Source organism: Erythrolamprus reginae, chromosome 6 (genome assembly GCF_031021105.1).
Source record: "Erythrolamprus reginae isolate rEryReg1 chromosome 6, rEryReg1.hap1, whole genome shotgun sequence".
Lineage (NCBI taxonomy): Eukaryota > Metazoa > Chordata > Lepidosauria > Squamata > Dipsadidae > Erythrolamprus > Erythrolamprus reginae.
Genome location: NC_091955.1, coordinates 75,371,350 through 75,398,158, shown reverse-complemented (window position 1 = coordinate 75,398,158; position 26,809 = coordinate 75,371,350). Strand labels below are relative to the sequence as shown.

Below are 26,809 nucleotides of genomic sequence, written 5' to 3'. Positions count from 1 at the left end.
TGGAATGGAATGGAATGGAATGGAATAGAGGGTAGGGTAGGGTTCTTTATTGGCCAAGTGTGATTGGACACACAAGAAATTTGTCATTGGTGTAGATGCTCTCAAAGAACATTTCACTGAGGCAGCCTTCATTGTGCCATCTTGCATAAAGATTAGTTTGTGCCTCCATATCTACAATAAGTTCACCAAGAATTTTTTTATCTTCTGTTGATTTAAAACAAATCTTATGGCATATTAGTGAAACTAGGACACGAAGAACTGCTTTCCAGTATTTGAGGTGTTGTCACAAAGAAGGGGAGATTGATTTATTCTCCAAAGTACCGGAGGGCACTACAAGAAGTAATGGGTGGAAGAAAGATTCAATCTAGGAGAAATTTCCCAACAGATTAACTCAAAGGAACAGCCTGTAGGTGCTCCAGCTCCAGATGCTTTTTGAGAACAATTTGAACCAGGATGATATAAGGTCCCCTGCCTTGAGTAGGGAGTTGGAATAGAAGACATCCAAGATTCTTTCCTATGATTCTATGTTATATGTTCTGCTTTGTTTTTAACAAATAATAGTGAACATCAACCACTATTTTAGGTCAGGCAGCATTGCCATGTTGCACGTGAGACAAACAGAAAAACAAGGAAGAAGGGTTTACTACGATATATGCCACTATTCAGATTGCAATAAATCAAGGTTCTCCAACTTGGTGTTTTCTGATTTGTGAGGATTTGAAGACACAAGATTGGGGAAGACTGTACTAACTCATTTTTCCATGAGCTGTGAATGCTGCCCTTGTCTCCTTCACCTGATCCAGTGGTTCCCAACCTTGGCATTCGCTGGCTGGGGAATTCTGGGAGTTGAAGTCCAAATATCTTCAAGTTGCCAAGGTTGGGAAAAACTGACCTAATCTATCAATGTCACAAACACCTTTCTTTTTTCTTTTTAACTTTAGGCAAGAAGGAAGTAGAAGTTTCAAAAAAACATTTACCTGATGTGTTACTATAGTAACCCGAGGGTTGTCCAAATTGAGCCAGGAAGGAATCTGACCATTTGTGACTATGAAGATATGCCGTACCCATGGGGCGTGCCTCTCTATGGATCGCAGTGAGTACCGCAACTCTTCATTGTCTTCAAAGCGGCTGGGTGAAATATCTTCATCCTGTTTAGACTATTGGAAGAGCAGGTGCTTTTCTCAACATATATATACATGTATTTGGACTATAGCTCTCATTCTTGTAGACCATCTGATTGAAAATGATATCTGTGTTCAAAAGATCTAGTCTACAGATACACACTTTTAAATTCACTTTTTCTAAATTTTTTCATCATACTACCATGTTTTTCCCAAAATAAGACCTCCCTGAAATTAAGCTTTCCCCCTGAAAATAATCCCTTTCCCCAAAATAACCCCTCCCCCCCAAATACCATTTCCTCTGCTTAAGGTTAAGGAGACAGAGCTGGAAATCAGGTAAGATGGCAAGAGGAGCCCAATCTTGCTCCACGCGCCCCAAAATAATAAGACGTCCCTGAAAATAAGTGCTTATTTCGGGGTTCAAAAAATATAAGACAGGGTCTTATTTTTTCAGGGATACATGGCATAAAATGTACCGTATCTTTCGGAGTATAATTTTCCTCCCTAAAAGAGGCTGATAATTTGGGTGCATCTTTTTTTTAAAAAAAATATTTTTATTGATTTTTAACAAGTTTAATATACACACAACATAAAACAGTGCATAGTGAAATGTGCCCACCACCCCGACACATGTACCGTATCTTTCGGAGTATAAGATGCACCTTTTTCCTCCCTAAAAGAGGCTGATAATTTGGGTGCGTCTTATACTCTGAATGTAGCTTTTTCCCCCCCACCCCTAACTAGCTGCTAATGATCTTTCCAGCTCTTACCTTGCAGGGTCTTTCATTGTTTCTCTCTGCAAAAACTGTTTTCCAAGCTCTAAGTCTTTGCAGGGTTTTCCCCCCCATTGCTCTACTTGCTCTGAATGTTTCTTTCTGGGTACTAATGATGTTCCCAGCTCTTACTGGCTTGCAAGCTCTTTCATTGTTACTCTCTCCAAATAAGGTTTTTTTCTTTAAAGCTCTAACCAGGGGATAAAATAATGTGCGGAAGCTGACCAGACTAAGGACGCTAGCCAGATGAATACCTGATAAGCAGATTCTTTTCCCTATTTTCCTCCCCAAAAACTAAGGTGCATATTATACTCTGGTGTGTCTCATACACTGAAAAATATGGTAGTTGTCATCAAATGTGGAAACATTTCAATGTGTTTTCCCTTACTTTAACTGCTGTTCTGTTCGAAAAAACTCCCTAATCTTATGTTCCCGGGTCTATTTGACCCGGACTGCAAATTGATCATTTTAGGTACTTATATTTGGTCTTTTTGAAAGCTTTTTTCACCTGGAAACAAGTTTGAACATTTCTGCACACAATGGAATGAAAATTGAACTGAAAAGATTAATCCTTATTGGTTTATTTTGCACATAAATGTGCCTCCCCCCCGTTTTTGTGAATTTCTTTTAGGTTTATTGATAGTTTTGCCTGCAAAATGCATTCTATTTTACTAAAGTTGGTGTGGGATTGGTAGCTTGAACATTTCTGAACATAATGATATGAAATTTGAACTGAAAAAAATGATCCTTATTGGTTTATTTTGCTCATAAATGGGCCCCCATGCTTATACTCAAATAGGCTTATACTCGAGTAGGCTTATACTCGAGTATAAGACAATATGGTTTATATTAAAAAATAAACCAATAAGAATCATTTTTTTTCAGTTCATTTCTATTTTTCTTATGTTTAGGATTGTTCAATTTAGTATATCAAAACTTTTGGGGGAATATTCCTTAGAGATTTGTAGCCTAAAAAAAATATAAATTGACAAAAAAATCAGAAAGCACGGGGGGAGGGGCTTTTTGATAAAAATAAAAATATAAGCCTCAATTTTTTCAGTTCAATTTTCATATCATTATGTTCATAAATGTTCAATCTAGTTTTCCAGTGGAAAAAAGTTTTCAAAAAGACCAAATTCAAGTACCTAAAAAAAATCATTTTGGTCAGGTCTATATGACCCGAAACAGAGTCAACGTGATTTTTTTTTGCCCAGAAAAAAAATTTTCCCCCACCCCCACAAATATTTTTATGATGATCAGGCATGTTAAATGAGTAAATGAATGCCTAAGATATTAAAAATATTTCAGATTTGAAGCCTGCATAAATATAAAGTGAAAATGTTTGCATGCAGCCAAGGGGGGGGGGAGGGCTTATTTATGATTGTAAACAACCAATAAGAAACATTTATTTCAGTTCATTTATATTTTTCTTATATTCAGAAATGTTCAAACTACCAATCCCACACCAACTTTAGTAAAATTGAACACATTTTGCAAGCAAAACTATCCATAAATTGAAAAATATTTCACAAAAACGGGGGGGGGGCCATGCATTCTATCAGCAAAATAAACCAATAAGAATTACTTTTTTCATTTCAATGTTCAGACTACTTTCCAAGTGAAAAAAGTATTCAAATTGACCAAACATAAGCACTTCAAATGAAGAGTTTTCGGTCCGGGTCAGGTTGACCTGGGAACATAACAAGTGTGACTTTTTTGTTTTCAGCAAGAAAGAAAACCCCACCCCCCAAAAAAAATTCTCATAGTGAGAACCCCTGAAATGATGAAAAGTCATGAAATTTCAAGTTTCAGATATGCAGGGAAATTTTTTTACAGGGACTCAAACTTGGCTTCGGGTCACATACAACCCGAACAGAACAGCGGGGTTAAAGAATTTAGCCTACCTGGCTGATGGCACTGAGATCCCATAACAAATAAGCTGGATTAAGAGTCAGTTCTTTTCCTTCTATAGTCATATTCTTCTTTGCTTGTTTGTTCAGCTCTTGGAAGCCCTTGGGATCAATCAGTTGCAAGAGTGCTACGCTGGCTTCAGAATAAAGCTGCAGCTGTATTAAAAAAAAAACATTTTCAGATTCTGGAATGAAATTAGTAATTTTTCTCCCTTTTTCATGACTCCCGTGGCTTTCTATTATGTCTGTTACAATACACAGATTTGGCACCAATATACAACCCTGGTTTTGGAAGAACTAATAAGCCCAGTCATTAGATTAAAAATGACAAACTATTATTTGACAAATAATTTATACAGAAAAGCAACACAAAGGGAGAGGAAAAAGGGGAGAAAAAGTATGAACATAGAATGTGCTTTCAATTCAAGTTCAGCTTCAGAAGGTCAAATATGGTTTCCCAAATATGCTCATGTTACTCCAACACTCCGCAGTCTGCATTGGTTGCCGATCAGTTTCCGGTCACAATTCAAAGTGTTGGTCATCACCTATAAAGCCCTTCATGGCACCGGACCAGGTTATCTACGAGACCTCCTTCTGCCGCACGAATCCCAGCGACCGGTTAGGTCCCACAGAATTGGTCTCCTCCGGGTCCCGTCAACTAAACAATGTCGTTTGGTGGGACTCAGAGGAAGAGCCTTCTCTGTGGCGGCTCCGACCCTCTGGAGTCAGCTCCCTCCAGAGATTAGAACTGCCCCCACCCTCCTTGCCTTTCGTAAACTCCTCAAAACCCACCTCTGTCGTCAAGCATGGGGGGAACTGAAACATCTCCCCCGCCTATGTAGTTTTTTTGTGTATGATATGACTGTATGTATGTTTTTTATATATTGGGGTTTCTTGTTTTTTAGACTTTTCAAATGTATTATTGTTATTTTAGATTCTAACTATTAGATTTGTCATTGTATATTGTTTTTATCATTGCTGTGAGCCGCCCCGAGTCTACGGAGAGGGGCGGCATACAAATCTAATTAATAATAATAATAATAATAATAATAATAATAATAATAATAATAATAAAAATGTGTTAAACCTTGCATCAACTGGTTTCTTTGATATTTTTTATATTAGGGTCTATAAATCTGGATTTATTTTTTAAATAAAAAAATTAAAATAAACACTTTATAATCTTTACATCATCCTTACAACTCCAAACAACGTATCATTTATGTTTAGATATTAAGATATGATTCATTACAATCCCTTGTAATGAAACTTCCAAACAATTTAACTGTGTACGGTATTCTCCAAAACACTTGAATTTAGCTTAAAGCAGTGTTTCTTGACTTCAGTAACTTTAAGAAGTACAGACTTCAACTCCCAGAATTCCCCAGACAGGATGAAACTTAAAGTTACACAGGTTAGGAATTACTGAATTAAAGCAAAGAGAAAACTGAGATAAAGAACAGGAGAACAGGTTTGAAAGGAAACTACAGCCACCTATCTCTACAACCTCCATCATAGATACACCAATAACAGCCAAACCTCCTCCAACTGACCCCATACCATTGGGTTCACAACCCCTGGTGATCAATGTTCCCTCTAAATTTTTTCTGGTGTGTAGTGTAGTGTATAGTGTCTGAGCGGCAGTCCCTTTGGACTGAGCAGCATAGAAGTATGTATAAATAAATGAATGAATGAATGAATGAATGAATGAATGAATGAATAAAGTCAGTCAGTCAGTCAGTCAGTCAGTCAGTCAGTCAGTCAGTCAGTCTTTCCTGATACGTTTTATGCTTAAGACCTTCCACCATTCTTGTAACCCGCCTTTGGACCCGTTCAATTTTGTCAATATCTTTTGTAGGTGAGGTTTCCAGTATGAGCATATGAGCATATTACATAAAATTATGAATAAGGCAAATTTACAAAACAAGCCATTTTGATAAAGGGAGAAAGGGTATGTTTTTTCAATGGGATGCATTAAATGCCACACATTTAATGCATCCCATTTAATCCATGTATGTGTAATCTTTCAATGCTAACTAATCTAAAAGAACATAGTTTCTTAGGTGAACAGTGTCTGTCTGAAATTAGACAAAGAACCTTATTAAATATAGATAATCCTTAACTTCCAATTACAACTGGAGCCAGAATTTATATTGCTAAGCAGGGGCCTTAAGTGAGCTGTTTGTTAAGTGAATCACATGATTGCTAAATAAATATGGCATTCCCCACTGACTTGGCTTAACAGAAGGTGGTTGGGAAGGTTGCAAATTCAGATACAGAATGCTACAATTATTCTAGATATTTAGCCCAACACCCAGATTCTGATCATGTGACTGTCAGGAATACGACATTAACTTCCTTAGAAAAAAACCAAACAATTCTGGCAAAGCAGCACCATGGTGTCATAAAATATACTTGCCGTGCCTACTTATTCAGCTATCATAAATGGAAGGTTGCTTGGCTGCATAGCTAGAGGTATAACAAGCAGGAAGAGGGAGATTATGATCCCGCTATATAGAGTGCTGGTGAGACCACATTTGGAATACTGTGTTCAGTTCTGGAGATCTCACCTACAAAAAGATATTGACAAAATTGAACGGGTCCAAAGATGGGCTACAAGAATGGTGGAAGGTCTTAAGCATAAAACGTATCGGGAAAGACTTAATGAACTCAATCTGTATAGTCTGGAGGACAGAAGGAAAAGGGGGGACAGGATCGAAACATTTAAATATGTTAAAGGGTTAAATAAGGTCCAGGAGGGAAGTGTTTTTAATAGGAAAGTGAACAGAAGAACAAGGGGACACAATCTGAAGTTAGTTGGGGGAAAGATCAAAAGCAACATGAGAAAATATTATTTTACTGAAAGAGTAGTAGATCCTTGGAACAAACTTCCAGCAGACGTGGTAGATAAATCCACAGTAACTGAATTTAAACATGCCTGGGATAAACATATATCCATCCTAAGATAAAACACAGAAAATAGTATAAGGGCAGACTAGATGGACCATGAGGTCTTTTTCTGCGGTCAGACTTCTATGTTTCTAAGGTAACTTAGCTCTGAACCAGAATTACCGTATTATAAAGACCTTTCCCCCTTTTCCCCCCCACCTTTGTTTACTTTATCCACTGCATTCAATCACGAATGTTAAGACCAGCTGTCTCTTATGACACTTTCAGGCTGTGGATGATTTATATTCTCCTGCTACCTGATAGCTCCAAATGTGACTCATGACATCTACCGTTGGACAATCTGATAAATCTCTGTCTTTCTGGGGCATTATCTTCTAGACAATCTGATGAAAGGCTAGCGTCCTTGGAGTTAAGACCAAGGTGAGTTATGGAAACACTCTCCAAAAATAATGCTACCGCCCTCAGAAATCTTGTATGGCTTTACAAGCTCAACAATGTCACACTGTCCTTTCTGCAGTCATATATATATATATATATGCAGTGTTCAAAAGTTCCATTCCATGTGAGGAGATTGCATTAATTTATCTGTTGTGCAGCAACATATACCTTCCTAAATATCAAGGAATACAACAATTATTTCCAGTATAAGACCAGGTAACACAGGTAGGAAACACAGGCAAGGTTTGACAGATAATTATCTAACGCCAGCATTACTTTTTAAACATCCAGTCTCTTGGGAAAAATCTTGTGATATTTTTGGAAATGTTTTAAATTTAAGTAAAAATTAGTTTAAATTTTTAACATGGATTTTTTTGGGGGGGCGGGGATTTTGTGGGAAATATATAAGGAATCTCAATCTTCAAACTATCCTAATATTTAGCTACATTACATGATAATTCTACAAATTCCTACGTGAGACTTCTGAATGCTGTAATCCACTATAGCAATGGCAATATGTTTAGGATCTCGTTTTGTGAACTTGATGTCCGTTCCTGAAACAAACATCAAGTCCACAAAACAGGAGGTTCTATACATTTTGTCATCACTATAGTGGATAATATGTACAATTATTATATAGAGCCAATTAAATTTTCTTTGTTATGAATCATAATTGCTTTGAAATACAGTGTCTGCAGGTTGAGAGTGGTATTATAGTTAAAAACATATGAAAAGATGGGAAAATTCTGGAGAAGCCAAATGTAGCCTCTTTAATTAAACATTCAGTTTTTGTTTTTATTTTTTATAAGGAACTGAAAGCTTTTTCCTGGTGGCGCAGTGGGTAGAGTGCACTAATGCAGGTCCCTAAAGCCGACTGCTAGATCTGCAGGTCAATGGTTCAAATCTCATCACCGGCTCAAGGTTGACTCAACCTTCCATCCTTCCAAGGTGGGCAAAATGAGGACCCGGATTGTGGGGGCAATATGCTGGCTGTGTTAAAAAGTGCTATTGCTAACATGTTGTAAGCCGCCCTGAGTCTAAGGAGGAGGACGGCATTAAAAAAAAATTGAATAAACAAAAATAAAATAAATAAATAATAAGCCCAGATAAAAGGCAACTATAAAGCTTACTGCTGCAACCACAGCTAAGGAATCTTATACAAACTTTGTTCTTCATAACTGTGAGTATAAACTCTTTAGACTAAACCTAGGAGGAATGGGGATAGAACAGAACAAAACAGAACAGGTTCTTTATTGGCCAAGTGTATTTGGACAGACGAGGAATTTGTCTCCAGTGCACAAGCTCTCAGTATACATGCAAGCATCAAAGTGATAAATCATAAATCTTAAGACACAATCATAAATCTTAAAATATAACCAACAAGTGATAGTCATAATATATACCAATACGTGTATAAGCAGAAATATGCCTTTCCAGTTTGGCTGGTACCAGTGTTCATATATACTGGTAGAAAAATAGATTTTAAAATTAAAAATTATCCTTTCTGGATCCAAAAGGCACAAATCTAGAACATTTATTTATACGCACTTTAAAAAAATCTTGACCTCAGTATTCAAATGTATAAGATAAGGCTACAGTGACATCTAGTGATCAGACGTAAATATATGAAAAGTTATTTCTTGTATCTGCTATGAAGTAAATGCAATATTCGTCTCAAGGAGGGTAATAGAACAAAGTAACATCCCTTTTCTCAACTCTGCCACACTCTTAATGAAATCCTTAATTTAAATAACATGTCGATGTTAAAAACTTGGAATTCCTGGAAATATCTCCACAGATATTCAACCAACTTTTAAAGTGGTCAACATCAACTATCTCAGGTTCAATTTTGGATACGAAGGGAGGTCAGTTCAGCCCTTTGTGAGCGTGTTTGAGAAGAAGTGGTGCAGCTGATATGTTCAAGAGCTTTAAATTTGTGGTTTTATTATGTATGCATAAGTTAGTTGGCTAGGGCTGTTTTATATAGTATACACAGGCATAGAAATGTTGAAAATAAATAAATAAGTCAGTGTTTGGTTCCTGCCGCCCCGGGTTTTTGGAGAAGGGCAGCATTCAAATCTAATAAATAAATAAGTAAGTAAGTAAGTAAGTAAGTAAGTAAGTAAGTAAGTAAATAAGTAAATGAGTAAGTAAATAAATAAGTAAGTAAGTAATTAAGTAAGTAAATAAGTAAATAAGTAAGTAAATAAATAAGTAAGTAAATAAGTAAATAAGTAAGTAAGTAAGTAAATAAGTAAGTAAGTAAATAAGTAAGTAAATAAGTAAACAAGTAAGTAAATAAATAAGTAAGTAAGTAAGTAAGTAAATAAATAAGTAAATAAGTAAGTAAGTAAGTAAGTAAGTAAGTAAGTAAGTAAGTAAATAAACAAACAAATAAACAAATAAATAAATAATAATGATGTTATCCTGCAATTTCTTAATTACAAGACTATGTTTTTCCAATGAATTGGGACTTCACAGTAAGATACAAAAGCTTTATGGACCTCCAGATTTTCAAATTTCAGTGTTTATTTTAGGAGTATTCTTACTTTAATATTAGGCAGAATAAAATAAAAGTAATAGAGAAGAATGGAAAAATAAAGACTAGTTACAATTGTGAGGTTTTATTGAATCGGCAGTTGATTTCATTCCCCAGGTTCCCGCCATCTTACCTGCTTTATTTTGGAAACAAGGATGTCTGGCAGCTTTGCTCTTAGCTGGTTTGTCTCTTTGTAAGTAAGTGGAAATCCTTTAAGGAACACCAGCTCTTGCATTATCACTAAGCCTGGAACTTCTTTATCAGTCGTCTGAAAGAAGAAGGAAAAGTCACCAAGGTTTGGTTTTCCAGTCCCAGAACATCTGAGAAAGGCTGTGTAAAGAACCTTGGAATTCTGTCCATCAGTCCATCAGGATAATAACTCTTTCAAAAACTAAAGCAAATAAAACCAAATTCTGGGACCTAGGGGACCAACTAGAAAAAGGAAAAGGCTGGAATGAAAAACGGACCGGTTTAAAATCTTGGATTTCTTGTCAAAATATTTGGCTGCTAGTCACAATTGATTACAAGCATATACACTAACTTTCCAGCAGATGTTTGGGAACATACCAAATATCCCCTCCATGCTGTTTGCTTGATATTCTCCTTCAACATCAAGGAATGGGCATCTTCAGCTGAAAAAAATAAGGAATTCAACCATATAGATGTTTTTATTAAAGCAACCTCAGTTCATATTTTTAAATATTATTTTTCTCTGCAAAATGCAACCTTCTCTTGGAAGATAGATTAGATAGATAGATAGATAGATAGATAGATAGATAGATAGATAGATAGATAGATAGATAGAGCAATAGCACTTAGACTTATATACCGCTTCACAGTGATTTACAGCCCTTTCTAAGTGGTTTACAAAATCAGAGTGTTGTCTCCAACAATCTGGATCCTGTACCCACCTTGGAAGGATGGAAAGCTGAGTCAACTTTGAGCCTGGTGAGATTCGATATGCCAAATTTTGAGCAGTCAGCAGAAGTAGCCTGCAGTACTGCATTCTAACCACTGAGCCACCATGGCATATCTAGATCTCTAGATCTCTAGATCTCTAGATCTCTAGATCTCTAGATCTCTACTCTAGATAGATAGATAGATAGATAGATAGATAGATAGATAGATAGATAGATAGATAGATAGATAGGCAGGCAGGCAGGCAGGCAGGCAGGCAGGCAGGCAGGCAGGCAGGCAGGCAGGCAGGCAGGCAGGCAGGCAGGCAGGTAGACAGACAGACAGACAGATAGACAGATAGACAGGTTGATAGGTTGATAAGTTGATAGATAGACAGACAGACAGACAGACAGACACAGACAGATAGACTGATAGATAGATATCTAGATATCTAGATATCTAGATATCTAGATAGATAGATAGATAGATAGATAGATAGATAGATAGATAGATAGATAGATAGATAGATAGATACTGTATATAGTCTATTTATGTATATTTGCATATGGAATTAGATTTAAAGATTTTTTTCCCCAGACACATTGTTTTCAGGTAATACATTTATCCAACGATTTTCATAAATCACGGCAACAAAGGGAGAAGGAGTGGAATTCTTTACAGAAAGTTCTGAAGAAAAGAAAACCGATGAGAAAAGCCCAGAGGTAAATTAAAACCATGCACATTGAAGCAACAGCAGATGAAAGAAGATCCATACCTTCTTTAGCAGTGTCAAAAACAACAACTGTCACATTGGTGGAAGGATTTTTTGGCTTGGCAACAGAGAATATGTTGTTGGCAGATCGCAGCAGAGGATAGACAGATGGCAGGTCCTTAAGAGTAATGTTGTTTGGCAAAGCCGGGTCCAAGACAAGCATTGGCACTTTGATGCAATGCGTCAATAAACACTCCAGTTGTTTTTCACTAGGATCGAGAGAGGATCAAAGCCAGACTTACATTTAGCATGAAAGTTGCACAGCTCATTATTTATGTAAGACAGATGTTTGATCAAACAGAATCTGAAAAGCTAGTAGAGTATTGTTTTGGGCATATTTTTACTTCAGCAACTCATTCAGACCCATGTCAACATTGCATACAGTGTTCCCTCGCTTTTCGCGGGGGATGTGTTCCGAGACCGCCCGTGAAAATCGAATTTCCGCGAAGTAGAGATGCGGAAGTAAATACACTATTTTTGGCTATGAACAGTATCACAAACCTTCCCTTAACACTTTAAACCCTAAATTGCAATTTTCCATTCCCTTAGCAACCATTCAGATTATTACTCACCATGTTTATTTATTAAAGTTTATTTTAAAAAATATTTATTAAAGGCAGACAAAAGTTTGGTGATGACATATGACGTCATCGGGTGGTATAGGGGAAAAACCCGCAAAGTATTTTTTAATTAATATCTTTGAAAAACCGTGGTATAGACTTTCCGCAAAGTTCGAACCGGCGAAAATCGAGGGAACACTGTATATGGTATCATTTTAAAAAAAGATTTCTCAACTAAGACGTCACACCTTGTTGCATGCAGATTAAATATATCACCCAGTTTAACCAAATACTTAAATTAGGGATGAACTGGGAAACTATCTATTTGAAACATTATCAATGAACATAAACAAGCATAAAAAGTACATATTTTAGTGAACATGCTATTTATAAACATACTAATACAACATTCTTCACTTTGGTTTTGTAAAATATTGGCCATTTAATGATTAAGATTATGTTGGTTGACTTAGTTCTATAGACATCTGACAGAGTGCAGGAGCCATTGCATCGGTGGCTGAGAAATTGCCAATCTGATGGATTAGTTCCCTATAGGAATTGCTATAATATAGAGGTGGGCAACATTTAAGAGGCTAGAAGCAGTAATATACATTCTAAAAGGCCACTGAAAGTCGTTCACTCAAATGGTGACCTCACCAGAGGAAGCACTTTTCACCTGTGCTTTTTAGAAGAGTTGGGGGGCTTTAAGGGTGGGGCTTGAAGCAGAAGGCCTCGTGGAGATACTCTACTCCCATTCCACTTTTAATTTCAAAACAAAACAAAAACTTCTAAGTGTCTGTAAAAGGTTCTTGGGGTGCACATGAGGCCCTACCACAGTAGCCAAAGGCTTTCCTATAACCTACCCACCCTATTTCAACATTGTTTGACCTGGTTCTAGTAAAATGAATAACCCTTTTCTTCCTTCCATTAAGATGGACCATCTATGGATCCTGCACATTAGTCTGTCTGTCTGTCTGTCTGTCTGTCTGTCTGTCTGTCTGTCTGTCTGTCTACCTACCGATCTATCTATCTATCTATCTATCTATCTATCTATCTATCTATCTATCTATCTATCTATCTATCTATCTATCTATCTATCTATCTGATTTTATTTTTATGCCACCCTTCTCCTTAGACTCAGGGCGGCTTACAACATGTTAGCAATACCGTGTTTCCCCGATAGTAAGACCCCCCCGATTGTAAGACATATGGGGGGTTTCAGGGGGGTCGGCTTATATAAGCCATACCCCGAAAGTAAGACATATGTCTTACTTTCGGGGAAACACGGTATAAACGGTATTGCGGGGGGGGCGATGACATTGCTTCCAAGCTCCCCGCGCGCCCCTCGCCTTCGCTCGCCGCGGCGCCACCGCCTCTTCCCCTGCCGAGGCTCAGCTGCAAGCGGCCAGCGAGGCCGATCGGCTCCGAGGTGAGCGGCCGGAGCTGCGCCCTCCTTCGCCCGCCTCCTTTCCGCTCGCCTCGGAGCCGAGCGGCCTCGCTGGCCGCTTGCAGCTGAGCCTCGGCAGGGGAAGAGGCGGTGGCGCCGCGGCGAGCGAAGGCAAGGGGCGCGCAGGGAGCTGCCGGAAAGGAGGCTGGTGAAGGAGGGCGCAGCTCCGGCCGCTCGCCTCGGAGCCGATTGGCCTCGCTGGCCGCTTCCCCTGCCAAGGCTCAGCTGCAAGCGGCCAGCGAGGCCGAGCGGCTCCGAGGCGAGCGGCCGGAGCTGCGCCCTCCTTCACCAGCCTCCTTTCCGGCAGCTCCCTGCGCGCCCCTCGCCTTCGCTCGCAGCGGCGCCACCGCCTCTTCCCCTGCCGAGGCTCAGCTGCAAGCGGCCAGCAAGGCCGCTCAGCTCCGAGGCGAGCGGCCGGAGCTGCGCCCTCCTTCGCCCGCCTCCTTTCCGCTCGCCTCGGAGCCGCTTGCAGCTGAGCCTCGGCAGGGGAAGAGGTGGTGGCGCCGCGGCGAGCGAAGGCGAGGGGCGCGCAGGGAACTGCCGGAAAGGAGGCGGGCGAAGGAGGGCACAGCGGCGGCCGCTCACCCTTTTTGACTGCCCATCCACCCCTTGACCTGCCTTTAGCCAGCCAGCCGAGCGTCCGTGTCGCCGCGGAGTTGGCCTCCCCTGCCGAGAAACATTGCCGGGAGCGGCGAGGGGATGCTCCCCGCAACCCGCCGAACGTCGAGGTCGGCGCCCGCCTCTTTTCCGGCAGCTCCCCGCGCCCGAAGACGAGCCGGCCCCGGTGCCCGGGACAATGTAAGACATACCCCCAAAGTAAGACACAGTGGGACTTTTGGGGGTAAAAAGATAGTAAGACACTGCCTTACTATCGGGGAAACACGGTAGCACTTTTTTAACAGAGCCAGCCTATTGCCCCCATAATCTGGGTCCTCATTTTACCCACCTTGGAAGGATGGAAGGCTGAGTCAACCTCGAGCAGGAGATGAGATTTGAACCGCTGACCTACAGATCTACAGTCAGCTTCAGTGGCCTGCAGTACAGCATTCTACCTGCTGTGCCACCCCGGCTCAATTCCACTAGTTCTTATTCCACTGCGGGTAATAGCATTTTTGACAGCCACTAGTCTGATTCATTTCAATCTTGTCATCCAAATAATTTAATTCTGTATTGTATTGCATTGCATTGCATTGCATTGCATTGCATTATATTGTAACCTAAATATCTCTTTTTAAGACAGGGGTCACCAATGCCCAGGCCATGGCCCACTAGAGGCCATATGAGTGGTGGGCAAATGCGGGCATGCAGTTCCACTTGCGTGAGTGGCGGGCACTCGCCTGCCACTCACATAGAATAAACAAGCTCCTTTGTAAGCTCCTTAAAACCCACCTCTGTCGTCAGGCATGGGGGAATTGACACTTTCTCTCCCCCTAGGTTTATAAAATTTATGCATGGTATGCTAGTGTGTATGATTGGTTTCTAAATTGGGTTTTTTTAAATTAACTTAAATATTAGATTTGTTTACATTGTATTACTATTGCTGTGAGCCGCCCCGAGTCTGCGGAGAGGGGCGGCATACAAATCTGATAAATAAATAAATAAATAAATAAATAGATAAATAAATAAATAAATAAATAAATAAATAAATAATCCCCTCTGATCCCCCACCAGGCTGGCAAGCCAAGAAAGGTTGGAGACTACTGCTCTAAGATGACTTATATAGTACCGTTTTCTCCAAAATAAGACATCCCCTGATAATAAGCCTATTCAGGCTTTTGAGTGCATGGCAATATTTCAGGGTTCAAAAATGATAAGATAGGGTCTTATTTTCAGGGAAATGTGGTATATGTATACTTATGCAGCACTTGAGCCGTGGTGGTTCAGTGGTTAGAGTGCAGTACTTCAGGCTACTTCTGCTGACGGACTGCAATTTGACAGTCTGAGTTTCACCAGGCTCAAGGTTGACTCAGCCTTCCTTCTTTCCGAGGTGGGTAAAAGGAGGACACAGATTGTTGGGGACAGTTCTGTAAACTGCTTAGAGAGGGCTGCAAAGTGGTGTGTAACTCTAGGTGCTTTAGCTATTGCTATATAGCAGTGATGGCGAACCTATGACACGGGTGCCACAGGTGACACATGGAGCCATATCTGCTGGCATGTGAGCTGTTGCCCTAGCTCAGCTCCAGCATGCGTGTGTGTGCTGGCCAGCTGATTTTTGGATCACACAGAAGCTCTGTGAGCCTCCGGGGGGAAGGGGGGCATTTTTACCCTCCCCCAGTTCCAGGGAAGCCTTTGGAGCCTGGGGAGGGCGAAACACGAGCCTACTGGGTCCACCAGAAGTTGGGAACAGGCCATTTACGGCCTCCAGAGGGCCTCCAGTGGGTTGGGGAAGCTGTTTTCGCCCTCCCCAAGCATTGAACTATGGATGTGGGCACTCGCGCATGCGTGATAGCGCACTCACCCACTCTTTTGGCACCCAAGGAAAAAAAAGGTTTGCCATCACTGCTATATAGTCACAAGGAGAGTGACATATACTTTATAAGACTTGGGTCATAATAATCAGAACCTAACACAGAATATCCATATGGTTACTTCAATACATTAGATATTTATTATTGGACACTGGAGAAAATTTACACATTTTCCTATAATATTCTCTTGTCTTGATTTTTATTAAGGTTAAATATTATGTACTTTGCTCATTTAAAATTTGTCATAACTGAGCTCCAGTGTGAAATATGGAAAACAGAAAACATAACTCTGAAATACTTATTTTTTTACCTTTTCTTTGTTGGCTCAGTGACATTCTTTCCAAGAAATTCCCTAAAGAACAAGTAAACATAAAACAATTACACATTTCTAATCTATTACACGTTTACATTACGAATGTACAGTAGTACCTCTAGATACGAGCTGCTCCACATGCGAGTATTCCAAGTTACGAGCTGCGACGCGAGCGAAATTTCTGTTCGACACCCGAGCTCAAATTCGGGATACGAGCCGAGCTTCCGCTAGGTGGCGCAAGAATCTCCTTGCTTCCGGTTATCTCGGCGCGAAAAACAAAGTCTAAAGGCATTCGTTCGAGATGCGAGTTGATCGACTTACGAGCTCGGGTCTAGAACGAATTAAACTCGTATGTCGAGGTACCACTGTATGTACTACATATATATATGCACTATGCACATAAAATGTTCTCTTTCTTGAAAAGCAACAAAATCTCTATAGGGTGGCCTTTTTTTTGTTAATAGTTTTGGTCATTAGTATTTTCTAAACCAGGGGTCTCCAACCTCAGCAACTTTAAGCCGGGAGGAATCAACTCCCAGAATCCCCCAGCAAGCTGGCTAGGGGATTCTGGGAGTGGAAGTCCTCCAGGCTTAAAGTTGCCAAGGTTGGAGACCCTTGTTCTAAACAAAAGTACCTCATTAGGAAACAACCTTTTTTTAATGGTTTAACAAAGAGCAAAATCCATACCTTATTGTTCTCTGTTCTTCTTCCATCTGTTTCCTCACTTGTTGCAGTTCCCTCATCAATTCAACATCAGTACCATTCACCCAGGTATACACCACATCAATAGGCATAGGTAAACAAAGCCTTAGAAATAATTGAAAAACATTTTTTTAAAAAAACCTAGTCTATCCAGGATTTCATTGTGAAGAATTATATAGTGCTATACAAATTAAGTTTTTCTTCAAATACTAGAATACACGAGTTGCAAATGATAAGGGATTTAATACATTTGACACATTAACATCATTAGGTTATTTAATTTATTTAATTGGATTTGTATGCCGCCCTTCTCCGAGGACTCGGGGCGGCTCACAGCATATATAAAAAAAGAACAGTAATATAATCCAATTATTACTACAATATTAAAAACAATTAGAAAGAGAAGATTAACCTAAAAAATTAACTTATTAACCAAACATTTAGCAATCATACTTAAGGCATTCAGTGGTCAGGGGAAGATCTAAGAGTCCCAAGCCTGGCGGCAAAGGTGAGTTTTTAAGCTCTTTCGGAAGGCAAGGAGGGAGGGGGCAGTGTGAATCTTTGGGGAGAGTTGATTCCAGAGGGCTCCCACAGAGAAAGCTCTTCCCCTAGGTCCCGCCAACCAACATTGTTTGGTCGACGGGACCCTAAGGAGGCCAACTCTGTGGGACCTCACCGGTCACTGGGATTCGTGTGGCAGAAGGCGGTCTCGGAGATAATCTGGCCCTGTGCCATGTAGGGCTTTATAGTCATAACCTACACTTTGAATTGTGCCCGGAAACTGATCGGTAGCCAATGCAGTCCGCAGAGTGATGGTGAGATATGGGCATTTCTTGGAAGGCCCAAGACTGCTCGCGCGGCTGCATTTTGGATAAGTTGAAGTTTCCGAACACTCTTCAGAGGTAGCCCCATGTAGAGAGCATTGCAGTAGTCGAACCTCGAGGTGATAAGGGCATGAGTGACCGTGAGCAAAGACTCCCTATCCAAATAGGGCTGCAACTGGTGCACCAGGCGAACCCGGGCAAACGCCTCCCTCGCGACAGCCGAAAGAAGGTTAAACTTTCCAATTCCTGTCACTGAACACCATAAGGTTTGTTATAATGAAACTTTCCACTATGCCATCAAGTTCCGAAGCTGGCAGGCATCAAGCATTTAGTAATCTAAACTGCCTTTAATAAATGATTGGTGTGATTTTCTTCTGTAATGGGAATCATTCCAGAAACGCTTGCGTGAAAGAAAACAATGCATCCGCGGCCTTTTGCATTCAAAGAAATTGTTAATATTTAAAAAGCCAAAGAGTCAACCTGATCTCAATGATTCTGCTACTTTGCCAACAACCAAGTACTCACTGTTTCAATTAACTGTAGAATGACCACAAAGGAGGTCGGAATGGGATAAAAAGGAATAAAGATAAAACTCAATATGCCTCAACATCTCATGATACAATATAACGTTCCACTGATTCATTTCTCCATTTTATTCTTCTGATGACCAATTATGAATAAAAGTTACCTACAGAGCTTCTTCGTCAGGAATTAAGAACAAAACCTTTGCCTAATTGTGATAGTTTATTTATTTATTTATTAGATTTGTATGCCGCCCCTCTCCGAAGATCAGTTCCTCGATCAGATAAAAATATAGTTGTTTTTTTTAAAAAAAAATATTCTTAATAATCTGCTCCCTAATATCTTTATATTTTTACCCTGTTTCCCCGAAAATAAATCACCCCCCCCAAAAGTAAGACACAGGAGAAGTTTCGTAGAATTGACTAATATAAGGCATCCCCCGGAAGTAAGATGTAGGAGACATTTCATTTCGCAGCATTCCTGAACACTGCTGTCCATAAATTGCATCCCAAAATGCTGCATCAATCAGATTTCAAACACATCCAACACGCATCCAACATGTGGCTGTGTGTTTGGATGCGTTTTTGCTGCAGCAGGATCTCACCCTACCATATACCTTAGTTTTAAATACGGTGGGTGGTCTGTTGCGTCCTTCGGATCAAGAATTGACATGTCAATTCTTGGAACGGATCAGAAAGATGTATACGATATAATACATGCATCTGCGACACTGTTCCCTCTAAGCTACATTTTTTCTTCATTGAAAAAAAAAAGACATCCCCTGAAAATAAGATGTAGCACATCTTTGGGAGCAAAAATTAATATGAGACGCTGTCTTATTTTCAGGGAAACAGAGTAGATACCTGTACTTTATTTTATTTATTTATTTATTTATTTATTTATTGTTAGAGTTGGAAGGGACCATGCGGGTCATCAAGTCCAATCCCCTGCCTAAGCAGGAACCCTATAGCATTCCAGGCAAATGGCAGTCTAGTTTCCTCTTAAAAATGTCCAGAGTATTGGAGTTCACAACGTCCGCTGGTAGGTTGTTCCACTGGTTGATTGCTCTGATCGTCAGGAAGTTCCTCCTTATCTCCATGTTGAATCTCTCCTTGGTCAGTTTCCAGCCGTTGTTCCTCGTCCGGCCCTCCGGTGCCCTGGAGAATAAAGTGATCCCCTCCTCTCTGTGGCAACCCCTCGTATACCTGTAGACTGCTATCATGTCCGCTCTGGCCCTCCTTTTCTCTAGGCTATCCATGCCCAGTTCCCGCAGTCTCTCTTCATAAGTCTTGGTTTCTAGTCCCCTGATCATTTTGGTTGCTCTTTTCTGCACCTTCTCCAGAGTTTCAATGGACTTGTTCTTTTAATTAGGAAGGATAGGTATTGTTTATTAATGTTATTGTCTAATCCTTGAAATAGCCAGTCTATTCTAAAGATCCAAAACAATTTGCTACTACTTACTTTTAATTATCTGGCCTGTGTAGAGACTAGTAGATACTTATGACCCAAATGCTAGGCAAAGTTATAAATCCTTATTATTATTCTACTAGTAGCAACTTACAACATAATTGAGGCCAAAATTTCTGTTAAATGAGAAATTTATTATATGAGGTTTACCCCATTTTACAACCTTTTTTGCTACAGCTGTTAAATGAATCACTTAAATTGATATGTTAGTAACACAGCTGCTGTGTATTTTATCCCAAGAACTCATAACTGCTCTGAATAAGAACATATATAAATGGTTTATACAAGAAACACCCCCGATTTGGTGGTGGGGTATGAATGTTTGTCGGGTGGTGGGTACAATTCACAAACACTTGTTTTATGTTGTGTGTATATTTATATTGTAAAAAATCTAATAATAATAATAATAATAATAATAATAATAATAATAATAATAATAATAATATAAATCAATAAAAAAATTTGAACATAGGCCCGGTGCAAAAATGTGTTATATGTGGTAACACTCATCCCAGTAAACCCAAATCTCTTATCAATTGAGTGTAAGCAGAACAGAAGGAAAGGACACTCCAAAGGCTTGGCATGTTTTTAAAAAACTGAAAAAACTTGATGAGCTTTACTAGTATATTTATTGGGAACCCTGAAAGTCATTGGTATTGTTAGAAATTCTCATGGTCTCAATTTGGATGTACGATAGACAAAGTTTTCCATAAAATCAGTTTTTAGTAAGCAACGGCAATACCACTTAGACTTATATATTGCTTCATAGTATTACAGCCCTCTCTAATTCATTTACAATCTCGATCTTTATTTTACCGTCCTCAGAAGAATGAAAGGCTGAGTCAACCTCGAGCCTGGTGAGATTCGAACTGCCAAATTGCAGGCAGCCGGCAATCAGCAGAAGTAGCCTGCAGTACTGCATTCTAACAGTATTGCACCACAACAACTCTATCATGTCCTACAATATTCCACAGAAGCTTGTACTGTATATAGTTTATTTATTTATTATTTATTATTTGGATTTGTATGCCGCCCCTCTCCGAAGACTCGGGGCGGCTCACAACAAGTGAAAAACAATCCGATACATAATCCAATTAATTAAAATATTAAAAGTTTTAAAAAAAACCTATACTAACATACACACACACAAGCATACCATGTATAAATTCAATCATAAATTCAATCATACGCTGATATATAGAAGTCTTCCCATTTATAAATTTTAATAGTTTGAAAGCTGGACAGTACTACCTCTACTTAAGAACTTAATTCGTTCCATGACCAAGTTCTTAACTGGAAACGTTCTTAAGTAGAAGCAATTTTACCCATAGGAATCAATGTAAAAGCAAATAATGTGTGCAAACCCATTAGGAAAGAAATAAAGAGTCTACGGAGAGGGACAGCATACAAATCTAATAAATAAATAAATAAATAAATAAATAAATAAATAAATAAATAAATAAATAAATAAATAAATAAATAAATAAACAAACAAACAAACAAACAAACAAATAAGCTCGGGATTTGGGTGGGAGGAGGAAGAGGAAGAAGAGGAGGAGGGGGAGAGTCGCTGCCGAAGGAAGGTGAGGTGAATCCAAAACGTTAAGGCTTAAAAAAAAAAGAGGGACTCTGACGTGGCGAGGAGGAGCACCCACCTCCAACCTGATGCAAGGCTGCCTTGCATACACTGCCTCCCATACACTGGCTGCTGTTGCTGCTGCTATCTCTTCTTTCCCATGCTGAAAGGCTCCCCTCTCCCCTCGCTTTATAGCCGGTGCCTTTCCTTCACTGTGGTGACTCCTTGGCTGTCCAGAGCAAAGGGAGCGTTTCTTTTCCCTGGGCGCTGGCAGAGGTTTATTCCCTCTCCAAGCGCCCAGAGAAAGGAAAATGCTTTGTTCGCTCTGGACTGCCAAAGCTTCCTTAAGTGGCAGCCCAGAAAAGCCCAAGATGGCCAGGAGTAAAGGGGGAATGGCATGAAACTGGCTGGGCCTTTGTGCTGCTCTCAAATTTCCTGGGAAATTTTTCCGGCCTCAGGTTCTTAAGTAGAAAATGGTTCTTAAGAAGAGGCAAAAAAATCTTGAACATCCGGTTCTTATCTAGAAAAGTTCTTAAGTAGAGGCGTTCTTATGTAGAGGAACTACTATACAACCATTATTGTTATTTAGCATATAAGAACATGACAGAACAGAAATAAACATAGCCTATGTAATTACAAGTAAAGCTGCAACAGAAGTATGGCAGTGTCCTCATAATTGGATGTCCAATTTAGTTCTCATGTTGCTTCATAGATTGTGTGTGTGTGTGTGTGTGTGTGTGTGTAAGGGAGTAAGAATGCTCACATGGAATCAGCTAAAAATGATCCCAAATGTCTCATTGCAACTTGACCTCAAGTCCAAAGAGGAATCTAGACTACTTCTTAGCAAATTTTGTTCAACTTTTTAAAAATTGGGACCATCACATCAAGACTATACCTTGGTCAATTACCTCAAGTGGAATTCCAGCATTTGTTCATAACATTGCAGTAGTGAAATAAAGTATGTTTAGTAAAGTGGAATTTAAGAGATTTTGCAGCAACACTGAGCAAGTATCTTCATCCTTCTTATGATTATTAAAAATTATAAATGGCCAATAACACAAAGGGGAAAAAAATCTATTTATGCTTACTTAGAACGTGAATTCACATCAGAGGCAATGTGATTCATCTGTGTGAATCAGAACCGCATCTACCACAAATTACACACAATTATTAAATAAAAATATTTTAACATTAGGAGCATTTTTCGGCTGTTCTTTCTTCCAAAATCTTGCAAATAAAATCCATGTTGGATTTTAAAGAGCATGAATAGCAGTACAAACAACTGAATATTCATATATAGTTCAGCGGTGAAATCTACTTAACTGCCCTACTCGTTCGGAAGCACATGCTTTGCATACGTGCACCACCGTCGCACATACTTTTTCACCCTCCATGTGCAGAAGGCTTTGGGCATGCGCAGAGGGTTAAAAACAAGAAAATGGTGATGTCCAGATGAATGGAATCAGGCTAAATCAGAACTTTTTTTATATAATAACTTTTTATGGGGTTTTTTAGTTTGTTATGTTTTAACCTTAGTTAACTGTTCGACTTCTTTTACTGTTTTGTATTTATTCTTATTGTACTTATACCGCTGTTGTAAGCCACCCTGAGTCTTTCGGGATTGGGCAGCATAGAAGTCAAATAAATGAATGAATGAATGAATGAATGAATGAACGAACAAACGAACAAACAAACAAACAAACAAACAAACAAACAAACTTGTTCCTGCCTAAGCAAGGATCCAAACTTACTTTCTTACTTTTGATGTAAAGGTAAAGGTTCCCCTGGCACGTATGTGCTAGTCCTCCCTGACTCTAGGGGGCAGTGCTCATCTCCATTTTAAAGCCGAAGAGCCAGCGCTGCCTGAAGACATCTCTGTGGTCATGGGGCTGGCATAACTAAACACCGAAGGCGCACGGAACGCTTTTACCTTCCCACCAAAGGTGGTCCCTATTTTTCTACTTGCATTTTTTTACTTTCGAACTGCTTTCAAACAGCAAGTTGGCGGAAACTGGGATAAGTAACATGAGCTCACCCCGTTACATAATACTAGGGATTCGAACTTCTGAACTGCCGACCTTTCGATCGACAAGCTCAGTGTCTTAGTCTCTGAGCCAACCTGCCCCTGTACTTGATGTAAGATATCTTGCAAATAGAGCTGTATTTTGTTCTACATTTAATGGCTACCAATACACCAAATCAGAGCTATTCTTAAGGTATCATGTTTTTGGAGAAGCTATTGCCTATTTCCAGATCTCTGAAAATGCCAGGAACCTTTAGTTCTTTGTAAAACGCACTAAGCTACAAATAAATCAATCACATTTCAGCCTAGTATGTACAAACCCAACTTCTACATTTAACTGTTTAAACATTGAAAAGTGGATTAACTGACCACGGCTAATCAACCAAGACAAGAATATAACAACTAAGTGACACAGGAAACATTTCTTTGATAACAGTTGGTTGGGTTTTGAACCAAGTCATGGGGTCTAAGATTAAAGGCATCTAAGATTCCATGCTGAAAGACTGTTTCTATAACAGATACTATATATTCATATGTACATCACTTCTATTTACAAAGTATCATATTATGTTATTTTTTTTAATGAAAACATTTATCTTCACTTCCAAGAATCTGGAGAAATTGCAGCAATATTGTTTCTTCTGTACTATCATTTTTAACAACTAAACTATTTCAAAGAAAAAAAATTACCAAACATTTGTATATAACATTTGTATCAGATACAACAATACGTGGTTTTAAAAGAACATCCTTTTCTTCAATTTGTACAGACAATTTATACTTTTCTTCAGTTTGCACAGTGAATTTATGACTTAAGGAAAGGGGAGAGGAAAAACAATGCAGAAGAAATAGTTTGCAATTTCTCCTTTTTGTGTGTGTCCTTTTGACTCTGTGCTGACTCTCAAAGATTGTCTCTGAAACAATTTTTCAGATATCCTTTGCCATTGCTTTCTTCCTATGCTGAGAGAGAAGGACTGGTCCAAGGTAACTCACTCATGGTCGCTAAATTTCTCACCTGGTGCCTTAACCACTAGACCAGGGGTCGGCAACCTTAAACACACAAAGAGCCATTTGGACATGTTTCCCACAGAAAAAAAAAACACCGGGAGCCACAAAAACCTTTTGACATCTAAAATTAAGATAACACTGCATACATTGTTTTTTTTACCTTTGTGCTATGTATAAGAAAACTACAGTGTGTTGCATTGATATAATTAATGAACTGCTACATAAATAAAAATATAAAAGTTTATTAAACATTTTGAACTCCAGGAAAAAAAGATGGGTGAAAGATAGGTGAGGGTTCCACTTACCAGCCACTACCGGTACACCTTCCAGGATCATTGAGATTTCGCTTCTGCACATGCGCAGCAAGTGAAATCTCGTGCAAAGACACATGCACAGAAGCGAAAAATGCCAAAAATCAGCAAAATCTCACACATGAGAGCATCCTTGTGTGAGATTTCACTTGCTGCGCATGTGCGGAAGCGAAATCCCACATGTGCATTCATGTGCATGCATTGGGCACACAGCGATGCATGCGCATCTCCATTTCCACCACTGGAACTCTGATCCTGGGCATACTGGCTGCAACCCACTATGATCAAAGAGCTCAAGAAATCACATGCTGATGGATGTTGTGCATTAGCAGTTGTGACACATGTTTTGAGTGGCAGGGAGCCACAGCAGAGGGATGAAAGAGCCACATGTGGCTCCAGAGCTCTGGGTTGTAGACCCCTGGCACTAGACCAGCCTGCCTCTTGAACAAACACTAATATCTGCATTTCCTGCACAATGAAGGAAGCAATGCCTTTCCGGATGTGAGGCTCACCTGTTTTGAAATGATTTCCCAGCCACGTTATCCCTGTAAGAGTCAAACAGGACATGATACTGGTCCCTGCTCCACTCCAATACAACCTGTGGAAGAATATTTAAGATTATATTCTAAAGCAATTGAACTGACATGGATTTTAAAACTAAAATAACTTCTAGATGGAAATGGAAAGGACAAGGTTTAAGTCTACACTTTCTTAACTTTTTATTTAAACAAGATAAAATGTTATACTTTATAAAGCAGAATAAACTAATTGTTTTTTTCTGAAAATCCTCCTCTAATATAGTCAAATTTATCAAGTTTATTAAGCTTTATTATTAAAGATCCTAAACTGAATCATGGGTATAATTCTTTTTCCAGCAATATATACAAAAGGACTGGTAAGACTCCAGTAGAGAAAAATGTTGTGTCTTTTTATTTTTATATTCTACCATCCAGTTTGCCACATACCTTTATCCCACCAATAATTTCAACATAGAATTACCATAGGATTGTAAAATTACTCAAGTCTCCAATCCTATGAAGTCTTTATCGACAACTAGAATTCAAAGAATTGTTAAACGGTTCAAACTACAATGTCAAAAAAAAAAACATATCGTAACATAAGTCTTGGCCTTTTGTTCTTATGTTCTGACATCAGATAAGATATAAGCTTGACTACTGTAACGCTCTCTACATGGGGCTACCTTTGAAAAATGTTCGGAAACTTCAGATCGTGCAGAAGGTAGCTGCGAGAGCAATCATGGGCTTTCCCAAATATGCCCATGTTATACCAACACTCCGCAGTCTGCATTGGTTGCCGATCAGTTTCCGGTCACAATTCAAAGTGTTGGTTATGACCTATAAAGCCCTTCATGGCACCGGACCACATTACCTCAGGGACCACCTTCTGCTGCACGAATCCCAGCGACCAGTTAGGTCCCACAGAGTGGATCTGCTCTGGGTCCCGTCAACTAAGCAATGTCGCCTAGCGGGACCCAGGGGAAGAGCCTTCTCTGTGGCAGCCACGGCCCTCTGGAACCAACTCCCCCCAGAGATTAGAACTGCCCCCACCCTCCTTGCCTTTCGTAAACAACTTAAAACCCACCTCTGCCGCCAGGCATGGGGGAATTGAGATCCTCTTTCCCCCTAGGCCTTTACAATTCTATGCATGGTATGTATGTATGTATGTTTGGTTTTTATATTAATAGATTTTTAATCATCGATACCAAATTACTATTGTACACTGTTTTATTGTCACTGTTAGCCGCCCCGAGTCTCTGGAGAGGGGCGGCATACAAATCCAATAAATAAATATGTACATATGTCATGTGGTTTGCCTTACAGGGTCCAGGTTGTATTTGTCCTGATTTACCACCCCTGCAAACCCCTATTAATGGATTCTGAAACAACCTGTATATTCTATAGCAAGACCCCATATGATCTACAAAATAAAGATTACTATAATATAAAGCACTAGGGGAGTTTACTGACTCTGTGATCAGCAGATGAAAGCTGCTAAGCATCCAGTATGGTGCTCAACATGACCTGGAGCTTATCTATAAACCACAATGTCCTTTGATAATAACTAGCTAACTATCCGTTTCCATGGTCATGAGAGGAACAGAGGGAGAGAGTTTGCTTTGCCCTTTGCAGAAATCCTTCAACCTTTCACCCATTCGCCTCCATTCATTTAAGGGGAAACAACTCACGTGAGGCTACTTTAAGAATTTT

General features: G+C 39.5%; 1 protein-coding gene across 1 annotated transcript in view; it reads right to left on the bottom strand.

Moving 5' to 3' along the window:
- Nucleotides 1-26,809, bottom strand: part of GNPTAB (N-acetylglucosamine-1-phosphate transferase subunits alpha and beta) — a 58,459-nt gene that overhangs the window by 28,977 nt on the left and 2,673 nt on the right. Inside the window, exons 2-9 of the mRNA XM_070756288.1 lie at nucleotides 25,094-25,179; nucleotides 16,836-16,955; nucleotides 16,146-16,187; nucleotides 11,364-11,569; nucleotides 10,259-10,323; nucleotides 9,825-9,959; nucleotides 3,799-3,960; nucleotides 978-1,157 (exon numbers count right to left, since the gene is read on the bottom strand). Coding sequence (XP_070612389.1) covers nucleotides 978-1,157; nucleotides 3,799-3,960; nucleotides 9,825-9,959; nucleotides 10,259-10,323; nucleotides 11,364-11,569; nucleotides 16,146-16,187; nucleotides 16,836-16,955; nucleotides 25,094-25,179 — 996 coding nt within the window. The remainder of the gene's footprint in view (nucleotides 1-977; nucleotides 1,158-3,798; nucleotides 3,961-9,824; nucleotides 9,960-10,258; nucleotides 10,324-11,363; nucleotides 11,570-16,145; nucleotides 16,188-16,835; nucleotides 16,956-25,093; nucleotides 25,180-26,809) is intronic.